Genomic DNA, 19,776 nt, shown 5'->3' with positions numbered 1-19,776 from the left:
AAGAAGAAGAATGGGAAAAGTAATGTTGTGGTAGGAAAAACAGTGCATCTTGATGGGGGAAATATTAAGTATCTTGTTTATAAACTGTAGTAGAGTCATACGTAATAATCAAAGAAAGCAGGGGGAAAAAAGATAACCACTGATGGACTAAAAATGACTGATGAACTTCCAAATCATTATTTCAACTAACCGAACTAAAGAAAAATACAAATAAACTGTAAATTTCTTCTCATATCTCTGAGTTGTACTTCAACATAATACCATGATATGTTTTCATTTTATATTAAACATATGCAGAAAGGGAAAGAATCTTCTCTTTTATCTTATCCCATAAGATAAATTCACTACTTTAGTTGTTTAATTCAGTTAATGTCCCAAGGGAACCTTTAAAAGAAAGCTTAATATGAAAATAAAGAAATTAATGACCATTCTCCTTTGTTTAGGATCTTGCCAATCTTGACTCTGAATAATGATAAGGTGAAAAGTCTGTAATTTATTTTTTTTAAGATTTTTTATTTATTTATTTGTCAGAGAGAGAGAGTACAAGCAGAGTGAGCGGTAGGCAGAGGGAAAAGCAGGCTCCCTGCTGAGCAAGGAGCCCAATGCGGAACTCAATCCCAGGACCCCAAGATCATGACCTGAGCCGAAGGCAGAGGTTTAACTGACTGAGCCACCCAGGCGTCCCGAAAAGTCTATAATTTATAAAAACAAAGCCAAAAGGATTACTTTCCTACTCGTAGACTAACTACTTATAATGTTCTATTCTCTTAATTTACTTTCCAGAAACTTTGCAGACTAACACATTTGTCATATAAGTGGGTATGGTAGGCTGAGAAAAAAAAGCCCCCAAAGATATATTCACTTCCTAACCTCTAGAATCTAGGAATATCACCCTATATGGCAAAAGATATGATGAAGTTAAGGATCTTGAGAAGAGGAGCTTATCCTGGATTAAACAGGTAAACCCTAAAAGCAATCACATGCATTTACAAAATACAAGCTGAAGGAATTTGCACAGAGACAGTGAGAGTAAGAGCAAGACAGGAAGGGAGGATGCAGCATTATCTACAATAGCCAAATTATGGAAGCAGCCCAAGTGTCCATCAATGGATAAATGAATAAAGACGATGTGGTATATATACAATGGAACATTACTTAGCCATAAAAGAGAATGAAATCTTGCCATTTGCAACAACATGGCTGGAACTAGAGAGTATAATGCTAAGTAAGTGAGATAAATCAGAGAAAGACAAATGCCATATGATTTCACTCATATGTAAATTTAAGAAACAAAACTAATGAATGGGTAAAAAAAGAGAGAAACCAAAAAACAGACCCTTAAGTATACAGAACAGACAGAGGGTTACCAGAGGGGAGGTGGGTAGGGTGATGAGTGAAATAGGTGAAGGGGATTAAGAGTACACTTATCTTAATGAGCACTGAGTAATGTATAGAATTGCTGAACCACTATATTGTATACCTGAAAATAATATAACTGTATGTTAACTACACTGGAATTTTTTTTTAAGGTTGGGGGGGTGCGGGGGAAAAGGAAAGAAGAGGAGAAGAGAAAATGTGGTGTGAAGGAGGCAAAGACTGGAGAGATGTGACTACAAACTGAGAAAGGCCAGCAAGCCATCAGAAGCTGGAAGAGGCAAGAAACTCATTCTCCCCTAGAGCCTCTGAAAGGAGCACAGCACCTTGATTCAGACTTGTGACCTCCAGAACCATGAGAGAATACACTTCTGTTGTTTTAAGCCACCCAGTTTTTGATAATTTGTTATAGCAGCTACTGGAAACTAATACAATGAGCATTTGGGGAATTTCATGTAAACTATCCACTGACTTCTTTAGACTAACTTATTGTAAAAATAGTGGTCTACAGAACAGGAAGGCTTACTTCAAAATAATTTATTGCTTGGAAAGTTTCAAGAGACCTAAGCAGAACACCAAGGGATTATGAGACCAAGGACAAGATGGAAAGTGAGCCATCACTAATATAGAGGGTCAAACTAACAGATTAACTGGCTGGTTTTCTGCGGGGGGGGGGGGGGCACTAATACTTGTTGTGAATTTACTGTAAGTCAGGCACTATGCAAGGAATAGTCATGCATAATCCAATAATGAAACCGGGGCCTAAAATCATGTGGTTACTGCAATGATATGAAATTAAATTATTTAAAGTCCTTGCTGTTTCTAGTATTTTATCTGCTTCCTCAAGGTTTAGTTTGAGAAGCATTACTTCCCTGAAACATCATCATAGTGACACTATACCCCTCTTCTATGAGAACCACTCCCAGTTCCCATCTACTTTCAGGAGTGAGCACTTTGTCTATCTCACAATTTTAACAAGGCTTAGTTCAGTGAGGAGGTATTTGGCAATGGAAAATGGGAAGTAGAAGAAAGGAGTCATGGAGTGAGAACAAATCATTACACTACAGAGAACTACAATCATTGGGAAATATGAACTTTCAGAGTCTACAAAAAGGACAGATAAGGATAAAAAGGTAAGTAAACATAATGGAGATGAGAGGGATAGGAAGAAAATTTAACTAAATGAAGGGTAAAAATTAAATACTAAAATTCCAAAAAGTCATTTCAGCCTCAAATTTTAATAGCTATAATGACAAATTCTCTTACACTAATTTCACCCAAACCCAGTAATAATAGAGAAAGTAATATCAAATAGAATAGAAAACAGAGAAAGTGGAGGATTAAAATTCCATAGTTTGAAGGACCTGAAAAAAAAAAAACATGCTGTTAAAGGAAACATGCACACGTTTCTCTGCCCCTTAATTTTTTTCTAAATCTATTCCCACTGTCTGCCTATATAATTCCCTACCAGAGCTTTGCAGCTGGTCCCCACTGGGGCTTAAGCAGACTCCTCTCTGTGTTTCCATTTAAAAATCTTTATTTCAATAGGTGGGCCTAGAGCATCTGCACTTCCAAAATTACCACACAACTGATCCAAAATGATTGAAACAAAATTGGTTTCAAAAATTGCCCTTAGGCTGAAAAGAAGATGAAGGCTAACATTTCAAACCTAAAGAAACATTTATCACAATTCTGTGGTCTGTAATAGATTTCTGTGGTTGTAATAGAAATGTTGACAGCTTGTTAATTACAGAAATGCTAGTGAGCATCACTGTTATTCTTTTGAAAAACCTGACAAAAGAGTTTTTTTTTTTTTTTTTTTACTTAAACCAAGCCTTACAGCACCTCAACTCCAATCTCTCCTCCCCAAGAGGCTGGATTCAGTCCCATTTTCCTGTAGTATACAGCATGATGAGTCAGAGAAAGGTCTTCAATTAAACCCAGACTCCAACGTTCCCACCCCCTCAGAGAAGTCCCAGAGTCACATTTGAGATTCAAGGCCTTTTTAGGGCTTGCAAGGGCATAAAACTTGACAAGACCCAGAATGGTTTAAATCTCTCTGAGACCCATGAACTAGAGTGCACCAACCCCTGAAAGTCACAGCCAACAAGAAACAGCATAAGACCTAACACAGGGCAGCCACCAATAAATATTCATGTGTGCTTCAGATCCTCTGTGCTCAAACTCAACTGCAATTATACCATCTTCTTCAGGTAGGGAAAGCAAGGTATACAGTGGATAGAGGTTTGAATTTGTGTTTTAAACCTATCTCTGCCACTAATCATTGTGCAAACATGAGTAATTGTTTAACGCCTTTGGTCTTCATATTTTATTCATTTGTAAAATAAAGAAGGGGTGAGCAATAACTTTCAACCATTGTTGCATGTCCCACCAATTACTCAAACAAAATAAATTCCAACATGATAGAAGCAAAAGTCCACCTTTCCCAGAGATATTTCTAAATGTATAAGTATTCAGTCACCCTAAGTATCATTTATAGTAAATTTTAAGAAGAAATAAAATTGCAGTAGGCTCTTAGGAACAGATTTTATTGGTGTGGACTAGGCCTAAGGTGAAATTAAAAGAGCACTGATTCCTTTGAAAGTGCTTCAACTCCAGAATAAACAGAATTTTAGCAGGTTTTGTATGTCTATGCCCTGTTGATTGTTTTGAGATTCTTTGAAGCAGGGTTTCTCAACAGTAGTGCTATTGACATTTTGTTGTAGGGGACTGTTCTGTTCATTGTAACATGTTTAGCAGCATCTCTGGCATCCACCCATTAGATGCTAGTTGTGAAAACCAAAAATATCTTCAGGCTTTGCTTAAATGTCCCCTGAAAGGGGGAGTAAAATTGCTCTCTGTTGAGATTTGTTGCTTTGACTGGTCAGATGTCATGTATACGTATTTTTGTAATGCAGTATTCTTATTTATTTATATTTTACATAAATTGTATATAATATATAATAAATATATATTATATATTACTTACATATTTTTATAATGCAACATTTTAAAACTATTTTCTGCTAACCAGCTGGATTGCCAGGAGAATTTAGGTTTTTATTAGAGGCTAATATGTCTATTTGATTTTACAGTTTGGAAGGAAATTAGTATTTACTCATATAATACATGTAACTAATACATATATGTGCCACACATATAATTTAAGATGAATACCCTTTCACTCATCTGAAAGAGCATAAACAAATTTACACTCTTTCACTTCATTAAATTTTAAGGTTTCTATGTATATTTTAGAAAGACACTTTGCTCTTGGATTTGAAAATTGTCAAAAATAATCAGCTGGTGGAAAAAAATAAAGTTCCAGTAGAGAACTACAAATTAATCATTCTTTCAGTCATTCAACTAACGTTTCATTACTGATAATAAAGTGTTTATAAGTGACACGGTGGTTACATTTTTAAGCATTAACCCTTCATGCAAGAACCCACTGATACATAGCCCTAAGCAAGCTATGCTGTGGTATAGTTAGCCCCATGCAGATTCAGACTTATGCCACAGAAGCAGAAGAAAGGGAGAAAAGAGAATTTAAGACCATAGTTTAAAAAAGGAGTATGACTTGGGGCACCTGGGTGGCACAGCGGTTAAGCATCTGCCTTCGGCTCAGGGCATAATCCCAGCGTTATGGGATCGAGCCCCACGTCAGGCTCCTCCGCTGTGAGTCTGCTTCTTCCTCTCCCACTCCCCCTGCTTGTGTTCCCTCTCTCGCTGGCTGTCTCTGTCGAATAAATAAATAAAATCTTAAAAAAAAAAAAGGAGTATGACTTGAAATACACTCTTTGGTTTAAATACAAATTCTCATTCAAATGCCTAGGATTAACCACAAAGTAGAGGTCAAGACAGAACTTTATAGTCAGCCTAACATTAAAAAAAAATTACTGTTAATTAATCATTACTTTCAAATGGTACATTTTCCCACATTTAAGCTTCTACAAATTTCCTCCACTTAACAACATAAGCAGTTTTGCATCATTTAAAACATAACTGGTGAATAAGTTTGCAAATAACAACAAAAATATTGTAATCTCTTAAAATTAGATTAATATTTTAATTGTAATACTTTTTTCCCAGTTAATTTTACAGTGCCAGGAAATCTACAAAATATTTCCCAAGTGTTTTTTTCTCAGGAATACACAATAAAGAGGCATCTCTGTTTTTTGTTGCAAGGTGCGTACTGGCTGGGGAAGAATGCATGAAATAGAACAATCTACCTTGGGAGCTAATTAGGACAGTCAGCACATTAAAACTAGGATATTGAATTAATTCCATAATCTAAAGATTTGGACTACCAAATACATAAACAAATATACATCTATATTTATGCATGTGGTATCATCTGAAAGTCACAATACTAAACTTATGAATAAATGTTTGAGAGTGTAAAATTTTAATTCTGTAAATTCAAAGACAGTAAAATGTTTTTTTAAGATTTTTAGATCTTTTTGTACATTATCCTAACCCACCAGCAACACACAGCTTTGAGGCGCAGGAAAGGGAAACCAAGATCTCTCCCCCAAATGTCAAAATGGACTTACACAAAAGGACCTCATTGTCTACCAGTCTATGACTCTCAAACGCAGCACATGTCTTTATCAAGGAATTCAGATGCACTTGATTATTACATTCTTAAAATCCCTGACTGTGAAATTATGTAGGAAAGAAAACAAAAATATATCATTTATTTTACAGGTGTTTGATTAAGGAAAATTCAAAGACAAGAGACAAAACAAGACGCCGGAATCTCGAGATAAGACTGTATTGACCTCTAAGCAGCGCTCTCCGCTGGCAAATCATTCAACAAGGTGTAATGGGGCTGCACATGTCCCTCTACTCTAGGGGAGAATCAGAGAGGGCAAAACGAGGGGGGGGGCGACATGGATAAGCTCAAGAAGTCCTACTCTGAAGATTTCTGGTATGAATCTCACAACATTGGGGGGGGGAGGGGCACTTAGCTCTGCTGCTTCCTCGCTGAATAATTAAACACAGAATCAGCCCAGGGGCAATGTCTTCTATAAGCTTTTTTCTCCATATTTTTCCCGGTAAAGTAAAACTGAGTCTGCAGAGAACCGAATAGACGTCTTTGAATTCCCTGCGGGAATCAAGCATTAGCCTGCCCAAGGCCTCCCAAATCTACTAGTTGCAGACCAACCACAGAAACCTGCAAGTCAGGCCAAGGGCTGCCGCTAAGTTTCTAGGTTTCCTGGTCAAACGCAAAAGAAAAATAAAGTTGGGGATGGCAAGGAAGTGGATGCCCGGAGGGTTGCTGCAAAGTTTCAAAACTAGTAAAAATCTATCCTTCCGTAAAATTTTAAAAAGTCAACCGGAGGTCCAACTTTCACCTGGCGCCTTAAGGGTGGGGTGGGATTCACCGTCCTGTCCACAATGGGGTTATTTGTAAGAAACCCAGTGGGGCTTCTCTCATTTCCAGGGATGGGGGAGGGGGCCGAGGGCGGGCAAGCATTTCTTCTGTTTGTGAAGGTGATGAATGAATATGTGATCCTGTTTCCCAAGGGTGGTTTATTTCCTATGAGTTAATAAAATTAAACGAAGTCTCCTGTGATAGAGAGAACAGGATCTCCTGAGAGTAGACCCGGGCCTCTAGACACTTCTCAGACCTCCGCACGCATGGCGTCCAGATACAAGATCTGGCAGAACTGGGACTCTGCCGCCCCTAACCAGAGCCCTTTTTCCTCCGCTCCAGGCGCAGCCAAGCCAGGATTTTGGTCCCATTTGCCGGAAAGTCCCAAACACGCAGAAGCCAACGTGCCCTCTCCTCTAATATTTGCAGAACTATTACCCAAGAAATGGGATATTCCTATTTTCTGGGTAGGGCACGTAGTCTTGGAAAATTAACAAGACTTTGCTCACAAAAACTAAGGGTAAGAAGCCAGCTTTCCCCGAATTTGCAGCTTTCAAACTCTTTAGCAAAAGGGCGGAGAGGCGCAGTCCCGTGAGGTACCCGCAACTTCTCACCTCCAGCGGCTAGGTGCAGGTGTTGGGGTCCTCTCTGGGCTCTGGGGCTGTAGGGTCTCCCAGACTTGCGGCTTCTTCCGCGCGGAAGGAGAGCGTGAGGCAATTCTGCTGGGGGAGTTGGCAGGGAAGACATCCTGAGCAAGGGAATGCTTTCCTTCCCTGGCCAGAGTTGTCCGGAACACAGCCTTCCCGGGGACCGCTTCACCCCTGCACGATCCCCATGGCCCGCCGGGTTTTTACACTGCGTATTTGGGGCACTTGTGTGCGATGTTTCTCACTAAAAGTTGTTCCTCCAGCGAATTCAGAAATCTCCCCCAAGCTAGAGAAGATTTGTGCTTTGACATTATCCTCATTGCCCTCTCTATTTTGCCCCTGCCTCCTCGCATTTCAAAAAAAAAAAAAAAAAAAAAGCTCTTAGAAAAGAAAGTCTCTCCGTGGAGGCGGCAGGCAATCTCACAGAAATGATGTAAATGGTCGCAGCCCCCTTCCCCCGCCAACCTCAGCTTTTTTTTTTTTTTTTTTTTTTTTTTTTTTTTTTTTTTTTTTTTTTTAGTGAACTGTGAAGATCTGTGAAAATAATATCAGGGTTTTCCGTCAGAACGAGCTTTGCTCTGCACTCAGGCGTAGCATAATCTGACCCGACACCTCCAACCATCTGTGCTATCTATCTGCCTTCTGATTTACCAGAGCTGTACAAGCCACATACAAATTGTACTTGATACTAAAGAAAAGACTGCCGGGCCCAGTCCAGTTCGGTGGTGAACATTCCTATCTGATTCCTTTAGTGATGAACCTCCAAAGATGGTTTTCCAGTCACTTTCGTTGGACTCCTCTCTCCCAATTATTTTCTTCAAACTAAACAAGCCCTTATCAAAGGCCTAGGTGAGATCATGGTTTCTTTTGACAGAAACCTCAGAAAATGGTATGATGTGGATGTCAATTGGGAATCAATAAAAGTTGCCAATTCAATCTGCTGGTCCTAAGGCAGAGCTGCCAAGAAGGCCCTTCCTCTCTCTGCAGGAGGGGTCAGTGCTCGGCAACTTAGAAAGCACTTTCTGCCCCCTTCCGACTTCTGTGGTTCCCCTTCTCTATTTTACTTGTACTGAGTTTCTTTGGTACAAAAAGGCCAAGGTTAGAGTTTCTATCCCCCGCGCAAGAGTTACATATTCTAACACGGGGTAGGGCAAAATCAGCCTGCAAGAAGAGCAAATCAATATTTCTAAAAAGATCTTTGAAATAAGCTTTTAAGTTGCTGTCCTGACCTACCAGTGACTTCTCACTCTAGATGTGGCTATGCTGCACATTTGTTCAAGTCCATTAAACTGGGGGGGGGGGGAACTGAAAAGTATAAACTTTTGGGAGGTACAACGCCCCTTTTCCTGAGTGTTTATCTTCATGGTCAACACCTGTGTTATCAGGCGTGAGATTTGTTCTAGCCCGTATTTAAAATGATTTCAGGAGGCTTTTGAAGGTGTTGGGGATAGCCCAAACTGACCTCTTAAGAGATCCCTGGTCCCGTTCCTTCTGCTTCAAATTCGCTTCCCACTGGGCTGCTTTGGCAGCTGAAAAAGGGGGAAAGGCGTGCGGGGATGGGTGCCGGGGGGGAAAAATGAGGTGATCTACTTCCCTCCCTCCCCATTCGTGCGCTCCCCCAAAAGTTTTCTGTTTCGTTTCAATTAAACTTGGCGAATTCTGGGAGGATTTCGATTTGGCCCGCTCCTCATTGTCCTCTGGAGACCTCTTGACCCAGGCAGTGCATCATTCCAAAGTGGATTCCTGTAGCACTACTGCCTCTTTTGACGGGGGTGGGGGGGATTGGGGGGCTGGGGATGGAAGAACAAGGCTGGAGGAGGGTGTTGAAACGCTGCTGTTCTTGCCTCTCTTTTTCTCCTAGCCAGTCTCCAGTCTTTTCCTCCTCCAGATTCTGCAAAATACTGAGGAAAAGTCCATGGGTGAACGGCGGGCGCTGTCGAGAGCTGGGAGGTGCTGAAAGGACCCGGGCGCACTGGTTGCAGTCTTGATTGGCAGAGCGGGCCAGTGACTGACAGGGGGTCTCCATGGCGCCCGCGCCGCCAATCCGCCCATTCCAGTAGCGGCGCCAGCTCGCCGGCCTGCGTGCCCTAACGGAGCCGAGCCGAACCTGGGCGGCGGGGCCGGCACCTCCTCCAATCCCTACCGCTCGCTAGCTCCCAGCCGTTGCGCCGCCGCAGCTGCCCCGGCCGTGCGTCCCCGCTGCCCTAAGCCGCTTCACCGAGAGAGCCTGGCGCACCCCGCGAGGCCCGCGGGCATCTGCTGCGTGTCCCGCTCCGCGCTCAGCGCCCCCATTGCAGTCGGCGCTGCCTCGATGTTCCAGCTGCCCATCTTGAATTTCAGTCCCCAGCAAGTGGCCGGGGTATGCGAGACTCTGGAGGAGAGCGGCGACGTAGAGCGCCTGGGTCGCTTCCTCTGGTCGCTGCCCGTGGCCCCTGCGGCCTGCGAGGCCCTCAACAAGAATGAATCGGTGCTGCGCGCGCGAGCCATCGTGGCCTTTCACGGTGGCAACTACCGCGAGCTCTACCATATCCTAGAAAACCACAAGTTCACTAAGGAGTCGCATGCCAAGCTGCAGGCGCTGTGGCTCGAAGCGCATTACCAGGAGGCTGAGAAGCTGCGTGGACGGCCCCTGGGGCCGGTGGACAAGTACCGTGTGAGGAAGAAGTTCCCGCTGCCGCGCACCATTTGGGACGGCGAACAGAAGACACACTGTTTCAAGGAGCGCACGCGGCATTTGCTACGGGAATGGTACCTGCAGGACCCATACCCCAACCCCAGCAAAAAACGTGAGCTCGCCCAGGCAACCGGACTGACCCCTACGCAGGTGGGCAACTGGTTCAAAAACCGCCGACAAAGGGACCGGGCGGCTGCAGCCAAGAACAGGTCAGTACCTAGAGGCCTATTAGCCTTGCGCCCTCCCGGGTGGGGCAGGCGAAGGCACCCAGGGCGCCCTTACCCAGGGCCCGGCGACTTGGATCCGCAAGACTTGAGAGCTCAGTCTGTCTTCAGTTATGAGCCCACCGTGTTCTGGGATCCTGGGCGGGGAGCAGGGGGGCGTTTTCCTTCCGGGCTCTTGGTTCCCCATACTCTTTCTCTCGTTCTGGGCGCCTGGGGGTCGCTCCAGCAGCCAGTTCCAGTCGCCAAACCAAGGCTGCACTGGGAAGGGGAAAGAAATAAAAATTAAAATCCCAGCAATAATTAGGGACCCGAAGGCCCCTAATTCTTGTCAGCCTGGGCCTAGGCTCCTATTATGTGAAGCCTGGCTTACGAGCAATGTGGCATTAGTGTTGCCGTTTTAAAAGCCCAGATAAATTCTTTTCTAATGTTTTGAAAAGAGTTTTCAATGGACTTCTGGATGGAAGTCGAGTTCTCCTCTTTTCACGCGTGGACAACCCTGCCTCAAAACAGCAAACTAGTCACCTAAAGCTTTTCGTTCCGCGGTGTGTGGATCTAAATTAGCCAAACATTTTGGCCAGGAAACCCCGTCTCATCCCCCAGGCCCAAACGTTCTGTGCAATCCTCAGGCAGCCCTTTTTGCTTTTAGCTTTGGTCTGACCCAGCCTCGAAGGCACTGACACGAGCGTGCTCCCGGAGCAGATGCACGCTGGGAAGGGGGTTCCCTACCCAGGAGCCTGATACGTCCTTGTCACCCACACCTCATTTATCTTGACAGTATTGTAAATCTCCCAAAGGCGGCCAACAATCGCGAATGACCCTGTGAGCCCAGCGTCTCGGATGGGGAGCCGAGAAAGGATTCAGAAGAAGGATGAGACAACTGCAGGGCTACTTGGAGAGGCGGCCGCGGACTCCGGCCCTGGCCTCTGTTGCCTCACTTTTCCCACTTTAACTGCCCGGGTCTGTGGGAGATCCGCCGGCTGCTGGGCTTAAGGAACGCAGATCCGGGCGGGGGCGTGGGGGGAGGGCAACGGGCGGCTATGTTACGCGCTGCGACTGGTATCCCTTTCCTTCCCGTAGACTCCAGCAGCAGGTCATGTCGCAGGGCTCCGGACGGGCTCTAAGGGCTGAGGAAGAGGGCACGCCCGAGGTGCTGGGCGCCGCCGCCAGCCCGGCCGCCAGCCTATCCAGCAAGGCAGCCACTTCGGCCATCTCCATCACGTCCAGCGACAGCGAGTGCGACATCTGAACTGCCCATCCAGCACGCTCAGAAACAGAATCCAGTGTAAAAACAAGACAAAATGAAACAGGGAGGATGAGAGACCAAGCAAATACACTGCTTGCGAAACCGGGTGGCCAGGGACCCGCGGGCTCGGGTTGCCCATTTCCGCCCCGCGGCCGGGCCTGGCTCCACTGGCGCCCTCCGGCCGCTATCACAGAGGTCCGCGGTGAGGCCCAACCCAGCGCTACGTTCTCCTTGCTTTGCTTTTTTCCAAGAATTTTATTGCAAAGATGCCTCCGGAACCCGGACTGCACGCTGAGCGCCTGCCCTAAATCTTCCGTGGGTATTTCACGTCGAAAGGACGCTGTTATATATGTATAACTTTTGCTTTAAAGGTTTAAAAAAAACAGGACATATATATATATATATATGCTGTTTATTTACTTATTTAAGAGACTGCCCTTGTAGGTTTCGCCATATCTTGGGAACTTGCTCTAAAGGCTTAGGATGGAGCAGATGGGTTCGGTGTGAAGAAGCCAAACAATAAAAACCTGGTGAGCAACCTTTCTTAATTAAGTGAGCTACTCTCAGATTCCTTAAAAAAAAAAAAAAAAAAAAAGAAAAAAAAAAAAAAGATACTCTTCACCAGGTAAGCAGGAGCCCTCGTGCAAATAGTCTCAGGAGTCTTCTCTTATCTTTTGCTTTCTCTGATGTCTCCTGGTATATTTTTTTAAATGGCCCATGATAGATCCATAACCACCTGCTCAAAAAATTGTATGTATGTATATACTTGTGTGTGTGTGATATATTTAAACCTAGAAACTGGCAACATGAGCATCCCCCATAAGGCAACTCCACATATCCCCAAGCATGGGTTACTATGGGTCGTCCACCTGACACTCACTTTTTTGACGTGTCAATGGCTTTCAGGAACAATTTAAGAAGCCAAACTCTGGGACTCAGTCATGAGTCCTATTTTATAAAAATGCAAGACTACTCTGACACAGGCTCTGCAATTACAAGTTTTCCATCTCCTTTCAAGACCCCTCCCATACAAAAGCAATAGGCACCCATGATCATGCTAAAGTGAGTATATACTACATTTAGGATTGAACTTGTATTAAAATAAGACAAAAGATAGGAGAGGTTTTAATAACTAAACTAACATCTTCTTGATGAAGAAGCAGGTTTTAATCAAACATATTCCACAAAACGGATACTGAGATGAAAGAAAAGATGTAATCTTGTGACATAATAAAGTGAAATAGAAGGCTGTAGAGAAATGACTGGCATTTTAAAAATCTGATCTCTGTATTAAACATGAAATGTTTAATAGAGCCTCATTGTCCTGTAATGGCCTCAATTAAAACTATCAACTATTCTTAGGGTTTAATTTGTCTTCCCAAAGTGAGTAGGTACATGCAGGCACACACACACCAAAAAAAAAACAAAACAAAAAATCCCACTGTCCTTGCACTAAAAAAGTAAATGCTATCCAGAGTCTCTAAGATTTTTGCTTAGTGAAATGGGTTGTATATTATAAAATTTGACATTGATCTTTAAATCACTTAAGCTGAACTTCCCTCTTTGAGCTCCTCCTGCCACACACACACACACACTGGACTCCTTTCAATTCACCTCTCTGTCCTTAGCAGATGTCCTTTGGTTCAGAAACCTGTTAACTTATCTGGGTAGAAGTGCCAATGAGCAAATTAAAAAAAAAAAAAAAGTGAAGTCATGGAAAACAAAAAGCAGTCAAATGGCAAGATATATGAGAGAAGCCCAAGATATGAATAAGGGTTGATTTTTGGTTTCTAAATCACTTAAACAGATTTGGCCTCATTTGGGCTTTATAAATTGTTGTCTTTGTATAGAGGGGCCCTTATCCGGAGAACTGCTGACCATCAAAACTCTCTTGCACAAGAGCTCTAGATGGAAGGAGTGGGGATGTTTTTGTGATCAAGCTGGTGTTCTTCAGGAAAACAAGCAAATGCCCTTCTTTGGGTCCAGAAAGGCTAAGATGATAGAGCTTCCTGAAGACTCTTATTTTGTTTCCTAGAACACCAATCCCCCCCCCCCCACCTGTCCGTCCCACGTCTAGTTCCTTGAATGCCAAGGAGCGGGGCCAGGACTCCTATGAGTTAAGGGAGGCACCCAGAGTACAAAATTTAAGGAGTCATTCACTCTCAAGATCAGCAAGTACACAAGTGCAAGGCATCTGGGAATGAGTGCCTCCTGAAATTTTGCACTGTAGGTGCTTCCCTTGCCTTACCCTAGTCCTGAATCTGCTAAGGAGTATTGCACTTCAAGGAAAATTCAAGAGTTTGCCAGTCTTGTTCACCAGACCCAACGGGTACTAACAAAGGAGCTGTCCAAACCAGCATTTGCAGAAGATAACAAATTTAACTCTGAAGCTGATGTTTCCAGGTCCAAGAAGGAAGGGAAAGAACTAATTAGTAGAATGATGTAATGGCGGTTCAGATTCTAAAAATCCCATCCCACTCACCAGTTCAAATGATGCCTAAAAGCAGAAGAAAATGTCCATTCTGCATTCTCAAGAAAAAAAGGTTATACTGCTAAGAACTAAGCTTTCTCTTTACAAATAATTTTTAAATAACCCTTATGGCTTGGCAAAAAAAAAAAAAAAAAAGGAAGACCAAACAGTTATGGAGGACTTTTCTTCCTGCCTTGGTGAAAGCCTTTAAGATATATTTTCCTTTAAAGTACATCTAATTTGCTTAAAGTAACATGTTGCCTAAGGATTACATTATAAAGTAGGTATTCTGTTTCACCAATCTGTAGGTTTATTTATCTGATTTCACTGTAGAATCGTAAGGGAAGGGTGACATATTATTTTAAAGAATTTTAAAAATGTTTATCCGAAACCAGGTGGCACCTAATTGCTCTTGTGAGTAATCAATTCTTTGATGATCACTTGTTGGAAATTGGCCCAAATCTTCCCTTGGGCAGATATCGTAAAAGTTTTCGTTTTCTTCTTAAGATTTTTTTTCTGTATCAGTTTTATCCTGGTTTAGAGAGGTTTTTTTGTTTGTTTTTAATTCCAGGTAGTAGCAATGCTGAACGTTTCCGAATTTGGAGAAATCTACATATGATGGGTTTCCTTTCTGTCTTCTCTTGAAATTTATTTTCTGTAACAATTTCCCAAAAAGCAGTTACTCCAGCAGAGTGGAAAGAAGTTGCATTTTAACAATTCAACGGATCTTACCAATGTGCGGATTTAACCACCAGCCCCAGCTCAGGCTTCTTTATCGGTTATAAATATTTCAACCACCCGCCAGTTCCACCAAAAGCCCGATGGCTCCCGCTCCCCAAATGCCGCAGTTCCTCGCTCCTCCACTTTAATGACCCACTCTGCTTCCACCCGCCGCGCCCGCCGCCCCCCTTCCCTTCTCCAGTTTGTTTATAAAAATCTGCGAGGGAGGGGATGAGAGACTGGGGCGGGGGGAGGACTTGCTCTTTGTTTACATTAAACAAATGACAGGCAAAGAGCTCAATCAAAATCTTCCTTGACCTCGTTCTCTCTCCCTAATTTTAACAAAAAGGAAAAAAATATTGTATCCAAAGAGAACGTGAATGGGGCGGGAGGAGAAGAGAAGCAGCTTTTCGATCTATTCAGCCGGGACGCGGGAGCGCGGACGATTTCCGCTCCTATTGTGAGGCGGGGCCCGGGGGCGGCCGTGAATGGGGGGTCTGCCGAGCGGCCCGCAGGGCTGTCAGGCGGCTCAGCGTAATCAGGGCTAATGACGGTGGCCGGGCGCTCCGCGGGACAATGCGCGGGGCCGCGGGGTTTTGTCGGCCTGAATGGCTAATAGGTTTGCCTGGGGGTGCGAGGGGGGCGGTGTCGGGGAAGAGGCGGCGACGAGGGGAAAAGGGGTCATTGTTCGCGCACTGGCCCGGGCGCCGAGGCGCGTCCCTCCCCGCGCGGCGGCCCCCGGGCCGGGAGCGGCCGACTGGAAGGCGGCGGCTGGGAGGCCCTCTGGAGGCCTGCTGGGAAATGACGGCAGGAACGGCGGGTGCGTGGGTCCCCTAAAGCAGGCAGGCCTGAAAGAGGAAGTCGGGACGAACTTTGTTCCCCAGGAGAAGCCCATCGTGGGCCCAGAGTACCCGGGAAGGTGTGTCCCTCCTCCAGGGTTCGGATCGCGACTCCGTGAGGTGACAACTCCACACACCGACCTTTTCCGTCCAGCGCCCTGGAAGCTCTCAGACGCGTAGGCCGCGAGCCACTCCTATTGTTAAGAGTGTCTGACTTACATAGCTGGTGCGGAGAAACCTCTCCAAATCAAGGGGGACGCGGGGTTAAAAACCAAGGTGAGGGAGGGGATAAGCAGATGCGCGCCCTGGCAGCAACTGAGGCGCGTGCTCGCCCCGAGCCTCGAACGGCGCGGCGCTTCGTGCGCCTCGTGCGGGACGGTGCGACGCGCGCCGCGAAGCCGCAGCGCGGGTCTGGGCCTGCGCGGGTTGCTGCCGCGCGCGTCGGGCTTGCGTGTGAGGAGGCTGTGCGCGGAGGGCCACTCGTCTCGCAGCGGTAAGCACCTTGGTGCGCCGTGACCAGAGAATGGCAGTTGTCACCGCGGGCTCTCGGCTGCGCTGCTCGAATTGCCCAAGCAGGGATCAGAGGACAGAGAGGCTCCCGACTCGAGGAGCGGGCTTCTCAGGCGCTGAGGCCTCGGGAGGGCTTGGAGCACCCCGCAGATCCGCTTGTCAGCCGTCGGGGCGGGGACCCAGGGCAGAGCTCCCTGAGAAACAAAGGCCCCGCGGCAGCACGGTTAAACTCAGTCAGGCCGCCACCCGAGCCCCGGGCTTTCAGGAACTTGGCGGCTCCCTTTTCGGCTCCTACAAATCTCCTCAGGCTAGATCATGCTTTGCAGCTCAGTTTGCTAGGATTTATATTCCCAGACTTCTTTAGACCTGCCTTGCCGTGAGGGATTGAACTGGTTTGCTCCCGTTGTCAGCAGACAAGGGGGTGTGAGGGCGATCCCAGAGCAGAACCAGCAGTTTCACGCCTGTGCCTCTGCTCGCGCTGTTTCCGCTTCCTCTGCGCGAGCTCCGCCGCCTACCTCCATGGTTAACGGGTACATCTGGAAGCCTGTCCCACCTCCAAGGAGTCTTTCTTGATTCGGTGGGTTCCCCACAGAGACTTTTCCACTTACTTTTTAGTGCTCTCACCGTACCTTATTTAATGTGTGTTTTAAACATTGTAATATAGTTGTGCATTTGTTTATATGTTTGACACCCCCCCCCTCCAGAGTGTAAGCTCCTTAAGGGCAGGGATTGAATTTTATTCATCTTTCTATTCCCAGGGCCTGGCCTAGTAATAGATGCTCAATAAATATTTTAAACTGAAACAATGGATGTTCCTTGAAACCTGTTCCGAATTAGTGGGGGAGTATTGCTAGTTCTGAGTTCGTTTGAACAGCAAAGATGACAAATACAGGCTGGACCCAAAGTTTACCTAAATATTTCAGGTTACCGGCTCTTGCCTACTTGTCAGGTTCTCTGGGATGATACTCCCTCTAAGCAAACGGTTTTTCAGAATCCTGTGGTTTTGGGTTCATAACACGAAAATTGTCTTCTCACATGCACATTTTCTCAGTAGGGTATGAGTCATCCCCTTAGATTTCAAAAATTCTAGCTATTACACTCTCTGAACCCTACAAAATATAATTCCTAATATTTTTGTCTGTTATAGAATGATAGAGGTTTCCCCTTCCAAAATAACTTTCCCTTCTCTCTCTCTCTCCTTCCTGCCCTACCTCCCCCACTTTAGTCTAGACCTACAAATTAAAAGATAAACAAAAAAATCACAAACTCAGGGTGTCCAATTTTAAGATCTTGGATTGGCATCCCATCCCCTTAGGTTAAATCAGGGGGTGAAAAGAGTTTTCATTAAAATCTTAAATCACAAAAGCCCTGTGAAAATCTACTAGCTACTAAATTCATCTCAATTTTAAATTTTAATGGACAGAAGCAATGAACTGTTTGTAATTTTGAGTTCTGATAAAATATATATATAAAGCTGCCTCTTGGAAAGTCATTTTAGCCTGGCACTGTCAATCTGCAACCTGAGAATGTTGACTTACTCATTGTTTTCAGACTGAAGAGATTAGCCTTGAATTTTTTAGCATGAAATCAAGTATCTTAGTTTAGATTGTGCATATTAATTTAATACATGAACAGTCTGGTTGGTGGTAAACTAGTTTATTATGCATTTCAAACATTTTCAGATGTTTAGAATTCCTATTAACGATTTGTCCATTCAGAGTAAGTACCATTTAAGGCATATTTTATTGCATTGGATATACTTCTGATTTTCCATAAATTCATGATGAAGTATGCATTTGAACTAAAGACCCATGCATATACACTAGACATCTGAACTACAAGATTATTTTTGCAGGCAAGTGTGACTGTATGAGCCTGATTCAATAGGAATAGAAAAGACAAGCAAATAAGAAAAACTAGTAATACTGGAAGCAGCATGTAACAATAGACCAATACCTATAAGGGTGGGATCAAACAGACCTTGCTTAACATACTCTAATCACTGTGGATTTGGGCAAGTCACTCAACCCTTAGAGCCTTAGCTTTTATTTCTGCAAAATGAGGTTGATAATAGCCAGGGATATTCTATTTGGGATAATGTATATACAGTACCTAGACGATATGCTCACATGTATTAGGTGTTCAGTGAATGGAACTTCCCTTTTCCCATTTTTCCTGGTTAAATGCAAGGTTTTAACAGAGGTCATCTACATATTTGGAATATTATTTGAATGCTAAATGCTGTCTTTAGAAGCAGCTCTGCTCACCACCCCTAGCAGGGAGGATGCCACATGTTGGTTGCCCAGCCATGGTAATGGAAGAACTTGTGCTAATGCAACATCATTCTTTCTTAGGCTTTTAACTCTGCCTGGGGCTGCTTGTCATCTATATGAAGCTCTCCAAAGGCATCTTAGCCCATCCTACAATTCAGGATAACCCCAAATGTAAGTATGATCACTGAAAAGATAACCTCTTAGGGAAAATGCAAGACCTATTTTTTTTTATTATTATGAAGCAGTGATCCCAGTTTACTTATATTTGTATGGCTCTTCATAACTAGTAATGAGGTCCTTTCAACTGCACGATCTCACTTCCTCACAAGAACCCCATGAGGTGAGTCAGCAGATATGGTTCCTACCTGCCAGATAAGAAAACTGGGAGGTCACATTACTTGCTTAGCCACAGGACCAGGGAAGAATCCCGAATTTATAGGGCTTAAAGTTTAGATTATTTAGAGGGTAGGATACTCTTTAAGATAAAGGGTACAAAATTATGAGTACAAAATTGGGTGTAAGAAGTCACAACAATTATAAAATTTTAAAACCTAGCAAATAAAACAAATGTCACAAAATCCAAATAATAACAAAATCATTTTATTAATTGTCATTAATTACCTCTAGCATAGTTTCTTTCCCTATTTTTTTTCTCTGTGTGTTCTTTGGTTGTTTCTACATATGACAACAATTTTATAGTACAATCTTGAATAGAAAGATAGTTCAGTCATTCCTTTAGTATGGGTTGGTTTTTAATACTTTTATTATTCATTCATGTTTAGAAAAACTTCTTTCAGTTTCATAGCTCAATGGTAATGCCATATGTAATTTTTTGGATTGGTATCAAATTTGGGAAAGCCTCTGAAGTTTCTTTCATATATGAGCAGATTTCAAGACATTCAAGTTTCCTTGAACAGTGACCCATCTTAAATAATCTTTGCATTGACAACACTCATTAACCAGTTTGTAATCAAGGGTGTTACATATTCATGTTCTGACACATAAATTAGCACAACCGACAGTAGGAATATTCCTACAAGACATCCCTGAACCAAAAGAGCTAGCAATAACTGAACAATACACAGAAATGACAATAAGCCATAAAAAATATATACCACTGAACCCAAGCTGTATCCCCAATTCAAGTTCCCTTTAGGTACTGGATAGCAAAAATGACTGGTTACTCCAGTGCCACCTAGCACTAGGGGAAATTTGACAAAGGGAATATAGGAGTGGATAGAGGCAGTGGTCTATTGTAGTTAAATTATCTTGTTTTGCATATTTTCCAAAAATGCATGATCATATGAACATATTGCTAGGATCCCTCCCAGGGCCTTTGAAGGGGTCTGTGCAAATAAGGTATCTTGTAACTTAAGTGTCACTTGTTTCAAGGTAATTCTGCTTCTGCCAGGCCAAGTAAGT

General features: G+C 43.8%; 2 protein-coding genes across 2 annotated transcripts in view; one reads left to right on the top strand and one right to left on the bottom strand.

Annotated features, from left to right (window-relative positions):
* Window positions 1–19,776, bottom strand: part of CUNH14orf39 (chromosome unknown C14orf39 homolog) — a 131,368-nt gene that overhangs the window by 71,469 nt on the left and 40,123 nt on the right. Inside the window, exon 2 of the mRNA XM_057318688.1 lies at window positions 10,358–10,557. The gene's annotated coding sequence lies outside the window, so the exon portion shown is untranslated. The remainder of the gene's footprint in view (window positions 1–10,357; window positions 10,558–19,776) is intronic.
* Window positions 9,635–11,545, top strand: SIX6 (SIX homeobox 6). Its single transcript, XM_026480285.2, has 2 exons — window positions 9,635–10,284; window positions 11,377–11,545. The coding sequence occupies exons 1-2, from the start codon at window positions 9,713–9,715 to the stop codon at window positions 11,543–11,545; spliced, it is 741 nt and encodes a 246-aa protein (XP_026336070.1). The 5' UTR covers window positions 9,635–9,712.

This window comes from Ursus arctos, unplaced genomic scaffold (genome assembly GCF_023065955.2).
Source record: "Ursus arctos isolate Adak ecotype North America unplaced genomic scaffold, UrsArc2.0 scaffold_25, whole genome shotgun sequence".
Taxonomy (NCBI): Eukaryota; Metazoa; Chordata; class Mammalia; order Carnivora; family Ursidae; genus Ursus; species Ursus arctos.
This window is presented reverse-complemented; position numbering and strand designations above follow the sequence as displayed.